Source organism: Oppia nitens, unplaced genomic scaffold (assembly GCF_028296485.1).
Source record: "Oppia nitens isolate AA-2021 unplaced genomic scaffold, nextdenovo-longstitch-racon4-pilon3 scaffold10_pilon_pilon_pilon, whole genome shotgun sequence".
Taxonomy (NCBI): Eukaryota; Metazoa; Arthropoda; class Arachnida; order Sarcoptiformes; family Oppiidae; genus Oppia; species Oppia nitens.
In genome coordinates, this window is record NW_026533189.1 from 1017588 (window position 1) to 1031595 (window position 14008).

Consider the following 14008-nt stretch of genomic DNA (forward strand, 5'->3'; position numbering starts at 1 on the left):
TTAATAATAAATAATTAAAACCAAGTTTATTGGTCTAATGATTTCATAACAATAATTTAAACTTAATTGTCAACAATTATATATTTTCCACATTCTTCTTACAAATTTAGAGTTTTAAAAAACCTGTAAAATAACAAATTATTTATAAATTTTAATAGACATTACTTTTTAAGTAAAAAAACTTTATTCTATAACTTATTGGTGTAATAAAATTGACAAATATAGGCACATATATATATAATAATTAAATATATTTTTTAGTTTATTAATTTCATAAATTAAATACAAAATATGTATTTTTTATTAAAATTTCAATATTTTAGTGTTTAACTACACAACATATGCAATTAATTAACATAAATATATATTTAACAAATAATAATCAAACAGTACATTGATCTTTATAATGTGAAAAATTATTTATAAGTATAAAAATATTCATAAATACTAAACTAAGACATATATATACACAGAAAGTATAGCTATTAAATTAATCGACTTATATTGTCATTTAAATAGTTATTCAAATTTGTGATCATTATCTATATATTAATATATATACATTTGATTTAGTGTATAAAAAATTTATTTGCTTAATGAGTGTTAGGTGTTAGCAAAAAATATAACTTAAATGTTTAATAATACACTTACAATCTTATACCTCTATATATATATATATATATTAATACATAAAAATATATATTTTGAAATTTTATTTATTAGCTCTTATTTCAATATTTTACACTTATATAGTAAGTTATGAAAATATATATATATCGTAAATATTTTGAAATTTTGATTCATTCAAACATTCATTAATAGATGTGATTTGATTAGTAATTAGATATTAGATATAAAACATATATTATAGATATACGATATGAGAAATATTTAGTAAAAATTCATGATTTATATGATATATACATAACTTGTTAGTCGAGCCGTTATTTTCCGATAACTGAAATTTTCATGTTTTCAAAAACAGACAACAATTTGTTGAGTGACAAAATAATAATTGATTTTTTAATGGGATATTTAGATAAACAGCTCATCACAAATGTGTTTAGCCATTAGTATACAATTGTGTTGATAGTGTGATAGGAAAGCACCAAATGAGGAGAGTTGTGTTTGACAGACAACCAGTGCTTAAACACCACTCAGATTAGGCTATTAGGCTATAGACCACACATTGGCTGCACGTGCATCACTATAAAGGACTAAATTGTTTACTATATTCTATTATCACCTTTGGTACCTTTTTCAACATCAATTAGACATATCATTGCATGCGCTATAGCCTGTTATACATATTAGTCTGATTAGTGCCAATAACTTGATGGGAATGTTAGGTTTGGTAGGTTTGTTGCCTTTAAACCCTTTTAAGACATTCAGATATCATGTCTCTCAAGAGTAATCGTATTGAATTCGAGTCACAAATTATTGTCGTCGAGTTCTCCTCCATCTCAACCACTGTCTCATGAGATCTCTGTTTACAATAAAAAAAACAATTTCATTAAATATTATAATTTATATAACACTTAGAACACAGAAAAAAAATATTTCATTTATAATTTATTAAAATATTGCATCAAATTATCATAAAATATATATAAATGTTATATAAGTTTCTCATTTAAATCTATTATTACTAAATGGTTCAATAAGTTCACGCAAACAGAATATTAGATATTAAGTCATTAATTTGTATTAATAGTAACAAATATTTATCAATATTTACCGGCAAATGTTTTATTATTACCGCCTATTTAGTCTAAAATAATACTAAAATAATAACGATATTAATAAGATAAATAAAAATAATTATTTATCGTGATTTATCCAATAAAAAGTAATGTAAAAATTAATAATTTAACACAATAACATCAATGATAAAATTAGGACTACAGTACTTAACACTTCTACGATTAAAAGATTAAACTTAAAATAAGTTATAATGTCTTTTGTGTAATAAAAATGTTATTATAATAAAAATATTTTTCAAGCAATAAATTTATAATATGTTGATAGGCCTCAATGAATTTACAATATATATAATTATTATTACTTAAACCGTATATCAAATTACTTAAAGTATTTAAAAACATTTTTAAACTAATACGTCAGATATTAAAATCACTATATATTATAATAGATTGTAATATACAGATAATGATAGCGCACTTACGATATGAACTACACATCCGTTTGAATTTTGGTCGATCACAGCGTCATATATACCAGCCTTTGATAATAATGACATAAATAGTTGCAAATCGATTGAACCCCAAGTATAGTGAACGGGTGGTAATGTATGCGTTGGCGATTCACTGGACAACTCATGTATTTGTGATTTAGACAATACTTGTAGTTTAAATTTGTTATCTTTGGCTAATAAAGATCCGGTGACAGTTGCGATGCTAACGCCTGGACGTACTTGTACTGGCAGTAAATTTGATGCCAACTAAATGATATTAGTAAATGATAACAGTTTTAAATKTATAATAAATATAAAAATAATAGCAAATATTTGTATCAAAATTTACATCAGAGTCAATATCGATTCGTTCAAATGATCGTTTAAGCGGTAATTTAATGACATTATTTCGTTTATACGAGAAAATGGTTGCCTCGCAATCAATCACCAGATCTGTTCTGTGCTTAAGAAATGGTGGAGGAGTTGTATAACATTGAGGTATAATTAAATTCTTGGGTCTTAAATCGCGTAACAATTTATTTGCTTGAGAAAAGTTAAGACTCGTATCAATTGGACAGTAGACAACACGCATCTGTAAGGGCTGATATGGGGCCAGTGCTTCCATATATGGAAAGTCAGGTTCTAAGAAAATAAATAAATTATAATAGTTGTATCGGTAATTAAATTTAATAAATGCGATACTAACCGGTAAATACAATTAGATTGTTGGAAGAATTGCCCCACAACTCAATCAAATGGACGACATCACCAAAACGTAAGGACGGGTGACCAGTGAATACAATACATGGAGTTTTAAATTCGGTATTGAATGAGTCGAGACTAATACTTTTAAAATGTTTGAGTCTTCCTCCGCGTACTAGTGCTGCGTGAGGAAATGGCTCTAAAAATAATTTTAAATATTAATTTAGTTATTTAACACTTAATACTATTTAACTAAAAATTGTAATTATCTCTAATGTCTAACCTTCAGGAATGTAAACACGCGATTGTTTATTGCTTGTTAACCATTCGGCTAATATGTTAGAGTAGGCTAATGAGTGTTCAGCTACTGGCGAAACAAAATACATGGGAACTGATAGGTGTCCGCTTTGCTCTAAATGTAGTGCCAAACACTCAAACAGATCATAGATAACTCCTGAAGAATAACATGGAATCAATACATTGCCACCAATTTGAAGAGCTTTTCCTATATATTAATTGATTTACAAAAATAATTAATAATTTAAATACACATAATATCTGTGTAATACCTATATTAATGCAAAATTCTCCTAACATTGAATCTGGATTAACGTGTGGTGTTTGACTCAAATTATTTAATATTAAAACATCAGCATTTCGTAGTGGGATGTGATCCATGGGTTTCGGATGAGTTGTTAGAGTCGATGAATTAGACAAATAAACAATCTTTTCGTGATTACTACTAATAGTCCAATTGCAGGAACCAATACAATAACCAGCACTCATGGGTTGAGCGTGTAATGAACCAAATATATCCTTTAATATCAAATTCAGAAATTACAAAATAATATTTTTTTAAATCTTAAAAATCTCATACAATTTGTTCAGAAAATCCAATCACTTTGACTTTGGCTAATGAATTGTTGAACTCCTTCGTTGAATACATTTGTTGCCATAAAATAGGTTTACTATTGTGAGCGGTGTCCACATTGACAACTAGAGGAATATGTTTATAATTCTTCTTCCAGAGCGACGCCTGTTTTGATTTGGGTGTCCTTTCAATGTATTTAACAATTTCTTCCATATATTGGGTGGCGATCTGTAGCGTCGGTTCTGTGGCGTAAACTATACCTTTAAATTCAGTTCTCTCAGTAATGTATGGCAAGGCTAACATCGACTGATAATTTGATATTAGGATGACATCCACGTGCTTCAAGTTTATGGTTGATGTCTATTAGCAAAAAACAACTGTTTTTGTCAAAATATCGGTGCAATCATATATATGTACCTCTGGTATGCAAAACTCGGGCGCACTATCAATGAAGACACGACCGCAACACTCTTTGAATTCCTGTTTTAAGACATAAATAGTGATTATTATTAAGATAACTAAAGTCTTCTTGCATTACATTCTCGAGTTGCGGATCTTTCACGTCCTTCGGTGTCCAATTGGGAAGCGATGACAAGTGATTGCTGTCAATGACAATAAATCAATTAAAACATGAGATAATCGGTGTGTGTGTGTGTGTAATACCTGTGGACGAGTGGTAACGGGAGGAAAGCCATACTAGTAGTGGTGTCGAGAGCGCAGTCAAGCATAACAAGTGTTGACTTGAATTTGATTGCATTACACGGTTTGCACGCATTTCCCGATAAACTTATCTGTCGGTCAAAATAAACGTAACATTCAAAAGCATGTCTTATAAAACACGTGCAAYACGTGTATGTAAATCGACACAAATAGGTGTCAATACTTACAAACTTCATTTCGACCACTAATTCAATTCAATTCAATTGATTAATAAACTGCTAATTGTGTGACAAATATTGTAATCAATTATTGCAAACAATTTTGTTTTCAGTTTGTTTGGCACACAATAGGGAGCGTACAGTCATTGCATTTGTAGCGTTGTTACTAAACTACTGTTACAGTACTTGTAGTTGTATTATATGTACTCTAAATTACAAAATTTTTATAATAAATTGTAATACATATTGTAATGTTAACTACAGTACAGTATTAAAGTATTTGATTACAATTCAACTATATATATACAGTATATATATATATATATATATATATATATATATATCATAATATTTTACAGAATAATGAAATTTATAATAAATATATTATTTTAAATATATTTTTCATAATTTTTCACACTTTAAATATATAATATATTGTATATTTTTTTACTATAAAATCTGACACTAGATTCTACACATTAAGCTTACATATAATTTACATACAGTACTATTACATATTAGAATATAACTATTAATAATATAAATTCATACAGGTATAATAATATAATATATTTATAGGTAGCTGATATGTTTATATTAAATATAGTTTATTTTGAAATGTTATTTTACTTTGTTAATAATTAATTATTAATCTTTATTAAATTATCTAAATGTTTAATACTTTAGAAAATAAAAATAATGAATTTTAATGAATAGATATATCAAATGATCTTATAATAGTTAAGGTTAATACTTTATAATAAATTTTTAAATTATATAAAATATTTATCAAAGCAAACATTTATTTCAAGTTTTAGTCAACAATATATTATTATTACTTGAATAATGTATGATATCTCATCAATTTTTTATTTAATTAGTTATATGTAATACCAAATGGATTAAAACAACTGTTAATTATTACATTAAAGTGTATATTATTATATAAAAGCAATGATTTGATGGCCAATCAGCCAATCAATAAAACTGCTTTTCTTTACAGTCGATGTCATTGTATATACATTTGACTAACATTTTTTGGATCTCATTCAATGAATATATTTTATTATATCAAATGTGGTGATCACACCATTAGACAGATAGTAACCAACCAAATATATAAATATATATATATATATATATATATATATTGAGTTCAAAATATCACAGAATATTAATATCATTTTATATAAATGTATTTTATTTTGCAAATTAATGCAAAAATTTGTTTTCAAATATATTATTTAACCGGAATTTCTAAAACACATTAAGACTTGATTGAAAACATGTCTACAATTTCTCATAAATTGCTTATTCTTAATAAACTAATAAACTTTAAAAAATACAGAGAAAATTTGATACTAGAAAATAGTCAAGACTTGTATTAAAATTTAAATGAACGGAAATTAGCAAAAAAAAAATTAAGGCAATTAATAAGGAACAGTAATAGTAAGCACCGGGAGATTTTTAAGTGATAAAAACAGATCCTTTGCAACACTACCAATGCCTATCATTGCTTGTATTTCTAACTGTTTTTAAGTTCAATACAGCGTTATATAAGTATTACTAAATATAATATACATTATAAACTTATATTTATTACAATATATTGTAATACTATATAAATTTTATAAATATGAAATATGTAATAGCAGTTTAATATCAATTGGCAAAATAGTGAAAAATCTTTAGGTTATTTGAATTATTTATTGTATTTTCTATACATGCAATCAAATACGGTATATGCAATAATGGTAAATGTATACATATATAAATAAGTACAGAATAAGTACTAAATTTGGTTATAAATTATAACCCTATTAATAGTATTAATAGTATTAGTTATGTTGGTTTGCAAAAATTATTTGGAAATCCAAAACCACACGAAAAATATGTCAAAACATGAAATACAGTCCAACAATATGTTTGTAGACAAACAAAAATCTTTTGTTTTGTCACAAATATTAATACATTATTATTAGCCTTCAATACAATTTAACAGTAGTGTTGTGATGCTATTCCCATAAGACTTGGGAATTGAAATTTTTATAAATTTTACCGATTTATGAGTCATTTGTTTAAATAAGTCAGGGATTCAATAGTTTTGACAATAGATTAGTTAAGCACATGACTGTACATCATATAAGTCGAGACAAAAATTTGACGGATCAAAGGTTAGATCAATAGGCAGGACATTAAAAAGAGGAAAACAACACATATATTATAGTGACAATTGAGTAAATGATATATATATATATATATATATATATTTATTTATTAAACAAAAATCATATTCAAACTTTCCGTTAAAAAACAATAATATTTTCTCAATTATTTCAAATCATTAGTTTTTAAATATAAAATATTACTATAGTTAATTACAAGTTTATTATTAGTAGTAACTTTTATAAATGTTATAATGACAACCTAGTGATAGGTTATTAAAGATTCACAAATTGATAAAAACATTTATTATTTCACTTAACATCTCTCACTCAAACAAATAATTATTGATAAGAAATATAAAAATAATTGACTTATTTATGAAATAAAATTATTACAAAATGCCATATCACTAGAGAAATAGATATACTTTATTATTGATTAACATTTGGTTTGACGTTGATTATATTTTCTAGGAAAGTTTACTTTTTTTAATATATATATATATATATATATATATTAGATAACACAAAATTGTTATATGTACTGTATATAGCAATTAGGTTTATTTTCAATTATAAGTGATTAGTTAACAAACAAATAAAAAAAATCTTAATAAATATTAAATATTTATACTATAATTTTTAATTGTTTAGAAAAATAATATTTAATATATCAAATAATAATATAAACAAAACAATGAATAATCGCACATAAAATATCACATCCAGTATTCCTATCACTCGTAGTATTAATGAAATAGTAGTAAATTCTGTTTTTTGATACCAAGTTGTAGTCAATTAAAATAATCGGAATAAACATATGATTGTCTATCGATATATATATATATATATATATATATATATATATATATATATGATATATTAGTGTAGTGTATATCCCCAAAATCAGGTGAGACAAACAAAAATTTGTTTTTTTATGTAATGTAATTTAATTTGATATTAATTGATACAAATTAATATGTTTTAGAACAGATAATATACTGTATAATATAGTATATGATAATGATTTTAAGATACAGCTAAAATAATATAAAAAATATATATTTATTAGAAACTTAGCTTGTTGACTATTGTATCTTATTGGAGGTTTATTTGCACTATTGTTTATCAATATAACCTATAGTCTAGATTAGATTATTGTGTAATTGGCATACATTCACGTAAAGACATTATTAATTTATTGAAATTTGTTAATTGCTTTTCAAACCTTAAGTGTTGTGCTTTATTAAGATGCACCCCAATATACGGTATATATATATATATTACAAATAAYATTAATTGCATATAAAATAACTATCAATAATAATTTTTTATTAGATATTAAGTGTTAAATTGTTACTCAAATAAGTTTTTAAAATTTTCTTTAAAGGATATCTGTTTAATATAAAAATTATTTCGTATATTAATAAACTTCATATACTGTAGTCTATTCTCAACTATTGATCTGTCATAATAAAGAGGTGTTTGTATGGTGTTTGAGGACCGTTAGGAACACTACCAGACCTTAAGGTTGTCTTGAATTTGTCTTTTAAGATGAAAGAAACAGACACTCATTTAGACAGCATTTAACAGTCAGGACATTGTAGGCAATCATAGTGTGTGCTGTTGTTTAAGCCAAGTGTGTGTTAGATAAGAGCTATAAATGTTACATAATATACTGTAGATTGAGTGTGTGAATGTATGGTTATGTATGTGTATATAAATACAGTATATATATGCATGTGTGTGTGTGTGTGTGTGTGTGTGTGTGTGTGTGTGTGTGTGTGTGTGTGTATGTATGTACGTATAGGACAATTTGTCATATATTGATAGAAAATATATGTATTTTAGTTGTATTACTTGTATAGCATTGAAACTTCAGTCTAAAGTTTTTCTTAAGAGAGACTGTTTAGTGGTTGAGCTTTAGTTGAAAACACTAACTTGTGATCAATAGTTAATCACTGCCTCAGATCATAGCTTACAAAATAGTAATAACTTTTCAATAGTAATAAGTATAGAGAAAGAGAGTGAGAAATAGTTTTCAAGTATTTAATCCCTTAGTGCCCAAAGTGCCTATACTTTTATTAGTTGCATATATATGTAATGGACAATACAGTCCACATATGATTGAATAGTCAAGTGATGAACTTGTTTGTTGGTCGAGTAGGTGTCAACCCATCCCAATCCCAGTCCCGTTAAAAGGCAAAGTTCAAAGTCTCAAACAACTGATTTTCATCGCAAACCTCTCACACCAAACATTCAAATCGTGTTTCATATCATTTGAAAATCGCTTTTAGTTTCGCTCTGTACTCATATTATACATCAAAAAATATGATTAATTGGTATGAATCGCATTCAAGCCATAATATCAACAACGATATACCCATTTCATCAACACCTACCAGTGCGCCGCCGACAACTACATCGCCTATTCCGGTCACTGTCAGTAATATGATAAGTGTGGTCCACTCAGCCGACCAATATATCAATTATGACCACATCGTCAAAGTGGAGGAACAGCACAGTCCAGAACACAGTCCTCCACCGCCACAACACCACCACCAACAACACAWCATCATCATCAACAACAACAACAACACCATCAAAACCAACAAATGGTGATCAGGACGGCAACCATTCAGCCACAGATCAATCACAAGCGAAGCAACTCTGGATGTGAGACAGGAATACCCGATCTATTCTCGCCCACTGAGGGCCGGGAGTGTGTCAATTGTGGTAAGCATAACAATGCATGCAATCAATAATTTTAATGAAACCTAACGCTTATATCGCACCGATTTCTAACAATTTTTTAAAGTTGACTTAAATTATTCCACAAAAGGGGCCATTTCTACCCCATTGTGGCGCAGGGATGGGACCGGACATTATCTGTGCAACGCTTGTGGTCTCTATCACAAAATGAATGGAAATAATAGACCTCTTGTCAAAAATCAAAGGCGGCTAACTGTAAGCAATAAACATATTATGCTTTCGTTATATAAACAAATTTTTTTACTAATTTTTATGTTATAATACACTTTAAAACAAATCTATTACTTTATACATATAATTCTGTATATATTTACTTAAAACTTTTAAGTGATATAACTTTCGTCAGTTTTTCAATTTTCCTGTATATCTCTAACCACTTGTTGCGGCACTTAAACCATATCTTTATTTTTATATGTCTGTCGTTTATTATAGACACAGTCAAGACGTTCAGGACTGTCGTGTTCTAACTGTTCCGCAACCAACACATCCTTATGGCGACGCAATAGCTTAGGAGAGCCGGTGTGTAACGCCTGTGGTTTATATTATAAACTTCATAACGTTAATCGTCCGATAACTATGAAGAAGGACTCAATTCAGACTCGCAAACGTAAACCTAAACAACAATCACAAACAACTAACGGTCAGACACCACAACCAACAACAGTGCAACAGTTGGCTCCCTATTCAATACCACTTAAGATGGCATATGGAGGTGTTACGGCTCAAACATACATTGGACCCCAGAGCTCGACACCTATAGTATCGGCGCGCAGTTATCCAAACTTTGCGGGAATTGCACCGTTGAGTATGCAATCATTATATCAATACCCAATATCTGGTTATTATAGCAATACAAATGGCGATATGATAACACATCCACACGAAACACATCATTTGTCACCACCGATGGCTCACCACAACTCCATCGGGTCGTCCAATATGTCTAACTCTTTCTCACCCAACGATTCAATAAATGTCAGTCCAGTTGCCGGCAGTGATATGTCTAGTTATTCATCGCCCGTCACCGTTAGCGAACTGGTGCCACTCACCTCACTTACAGATGAACACTCATATTGAGGACAAACCCCATACCATTAGATAACATATCTCTGGGACATACCATTCAATCACAGTTTTAAAATGTGATTAATATATCCTATAAATATTACTTTTTTAAAATAAAATTAATTTTTTTTGTCATTTATTAAAAATGATTTTTATAAACTTAGTAACTAATTAAGCTAATTATAATTTATATGGACGATTATATATTTTACAATATTAGATATTTTGATATGTTTTACCATTAAAATAATAAATTAATACAATGACATTTTAACTAAAATATAATAATAAATTAATAAATATTGAAAAATACATTTTGGTTTATGACATTTTATTCAATATATATTATTAAATTATTTTCTTATCATATCATTCATTGAAGAGATGTTAAATGAAAAATAAAATGTTATCTCTCTTTCAATCTATTATATTAAGTAATTTATCAATACGTCTCTATACTGTATATCAACTAATTTGAATTATTATTTTCTGCGTTGTGTTGTATGCCATTATACAACTTATACTGTATATGTGGATAAAACAATTAAATTTACATAATTTTAATAATAATAGTTGTTTAAAAAATATTTTATTGACCGGTAAAAAATGAAATATAAATATAATTTATAATATTATAGTATCAAAATATTATTAGTCATTTCACTAATTTAATCCTTTTATAGTCTTAAATAGTCTTAATAATAGATTAACTTTTAAAATAGTTCAAGAATTAAGTCCCAAACTGGGACCTCCTGTCATGTGGTTTATCTCTCACTTACTTTTGCTCTCTCTCTCTCTCTCTCTCTCTCTCTCTCTCTCTCTCTCTCTCTCTCTCTCTCTCACTCTCTATAATTAATATAATGTTCAATATTTAGTCATAAATAGCTAAACAAACAGATGAATGACTCATAAGATGCCAAATTTGACATAATTTTCCAAAACGATTAAAATTATAAACCAATTCTGTTAAAAGATTCTGTTATTTTCTATAACTATAAAAATTTACCAAAAAATATAAATATTTTGTTTATATTTAAATTAAACAATTTTTATTTGACTCAACACAGACACGAATATTGAGCTAAACTGACATTAATAGCTACTCTTAAAAAATCATTTCCTGTGCATTAATTTTTTTGAAACATTTAAATATTATACTATATGTAAAACAATTCCTTATATTGAATATTAAGTTATAGATGAATACTATTTTTTATTTAAAGTCTGCAAAAATACTGTACCGGTATTTGACGTTTGATACTTACAATATTTGGCGGCAAATGAGTGCAAAAATGCAAATAATTTTATTTTCAATACTTTTGTCTAATATAATATTAACGAATAGTCTAATTTGTCTAATACTGTAGTAAACAGTCAATACTCATCTATGTGTACAAAAGTATGCAAACATTTTTGTAACTTCAAATTAAAAATATATATATAAACTATTATATTTGGCGTCTATAAAGAGTCTACTGATGCAAATCAGACAGTAACCCAATACATGGCAATTGAATTGATATTCTATGATTAAAATAGATTAAAATCAGTAATAGTTAATATTATTTTTTTTATTTAATTTGATGGGAAAAATATTTAGTTATGTCATGAAATAAATAAATTTACATATGATATTGCAATTTTTGTTGTTGATAATATAACACTAGTATTTTATTTGTTAGTTACTATTTTTTTATTATAAAATTTTACCTCTATTTAATGAGAATACAAATAATAATAATATCAATAGTTCAATATATTAATTAGATATTTATAAAAATTAATTAAGCTTTTTTATAGTCTGATCCAATGTCTAATAAGATATAACAAAGTTCCCCAAAATACTTGTAAACATTCAATACTTAATATCTATTGTATTGCATTTTATATACTTTTAATTAGTAATATTGGTTCATAAATTTCAAAAAACAACTTTAAACATATGGTAACCGCAATATTCATGTTTTAGATACAGTACAGTACTATATTATATTCATTTTTCTTTATATACTTATTTATTATCTAAAATGTTAGACTTATTCTATATATACATTTTATATGTATTTAGTATATACGGTATACTATTAATAAATAAAATTTTTATTTTGCTTACATTGAGTAAACATTACGACAAAAACTAAGATAACGAAAAAAGACATTCAAATAGAAAGTATTTGTGAACTGAAAAACGTTTAATTCCTATACAAACACATTCTGTTATTTCACAAAACATTATTATAAATGTTATAAATATTATAAAAGACATTGAGATAAGTTTTATGAAACAATTGATTGACAAATAATTATAAATATATATTTAATATTAATTGTGTTTAATTGCAAATGATTTTTTCATTTATGAACTATCGCTTCATACATTTACTTATATAGTTTATAAATATAAAATACTTTTAATAAATTACTCGTATAATTTTATTATAGTTTYTTTACGCTATTAATTAAATTTAAAAAACATTGAGAAATACGATCTCTCTCTCTCTCTCTCTCTCTCTCTCTCTCTCTCTCTCTCTCTCTCACTCACTCACTCACTATTAATAACAGATTATTATTGAGTATAAAAACCTCTTATTTAAGTCAATTTTCGGTGCAATTATATTAAACAACAATTATTTTAATTCATTGGCAAAAAATTGGTTTTAACGATAAAAATCAGTTAAGAAATTAGTTGAAAATCAAAGTTCATTTTTATATAGAAAAGTCGGAGGATTTTAAAGTAATATAAGCGATCATATTATATAATATAAATATTTAATAATTTTATAGACGTAAGGGTGTAAATAATTTTTTTAGTTTTAAATAGTATTTTTTATTATGTAAGTCGTGTCTCTAACTTTCAGACAAAATTTTAAAACATTTATCAAACTATTTATCAAAAATCATTTTTTAATATTCACATTATTTTTCAAAATACTATTTAAATAGTATTACTAAATGATTATACATTAGTACAGTAACATTACTTACACTGCAGTATACAGTACAGTACATTAATGTAGTAAAAACCTTAGCGTTGAAGTCCAAAATGATTTTTCAATATAATAATAAATCAATAAAATTTGAATCAATACGAGGCAACAGTTTTTTGTGTCATATATTTTGTGACCAATTTATATAAATCTGTTAATCTTTTACTATAAACAGCTTTYAGTTTGTTTGCCTAAATGTTTTTTGTATTTTGAAATAATGTAGGTGTTAAGTATATCTCATTAATCAGCAATGATATTATTATTATTATTTTTAGTAATTATTTTGATTATTATATTGTATAAAATACAATTTAATTACTTTATAACACAAATCAGAAATTTACCAAAAAATGCTAATTATTTTTTAAATGAGT

At 26.1% G+C, this 14008-nt stretch overlaps 2 protein-coding genes across 4 annotated transcripts; one reads left to right on the forward strand and one right to left on the reverse strand.

The window, feature by feature from the left end:
• Positions 1–65: 65 nt before the first annotated feature.
• LOC128952544 (integrator complex subunit 9-like) lies at positions 66–4829 on the reverse strand. 3 transcript variants are annotated; one of them, XR_008484446.1, is made up of 13 exons: positions 4655–4829; positions 4431–4558; positions 4306–4369; positions 4185–4247; positions 3774–4127; positions 3466–3712; positions 3180–3401; positions 2901–3095; positions 2544–2836; positions 2186–2461; positions 1256–1486; positions 930–1207; positions 66–123 (listed from the first exon to the last, which is right to left on the reverse strand). XR_008484446.1 is itself a non-coding variant. In XM_054298028.1 (11 exons), exons 1-11 carry the CDS (start codon positions 4661–4663, stop codon positions 1370–1372), a joined length of 1968 nt encoding a protein of 655 aa, XP_054154003.1. In that variant the 5' UTR covers positions 4664–4829; the 3' UTR covers positions 844–1369. The 3 variants fall into 3 exon arrangements, 1 of the variants encoding a protein (XP_054154003.1); XR_008484441.1 differs by having other exon boundaries at positions 930–1486; XM_054298028.1 differs by lacking the exon at positions 66–123 and having other exon boundaries at positions 844–1486.
• Positions 4830–9141: 4312 nt separating this feature from the next.
• Positions 9142–10839, forward strand: LOC128964980 (transcription factor GATA-4-like). The gene is made up of 4 exons (XM_054311639.1): positions 9142–9256; positions 9331–9546; positions 9653–9777; positions 10015–10839. Exons 1-4 carry the CDS (start codon positions 9142–9144, stop codon positions 10657–10659), a joined length of 1101 nt encoding a protein of 366 aa, XP_054167614.1. The 3' UTR covers positions 10660–10839.
• The last annotated feature ends 3169 nt before the right edge of the window (positions 10840–14008 follow it).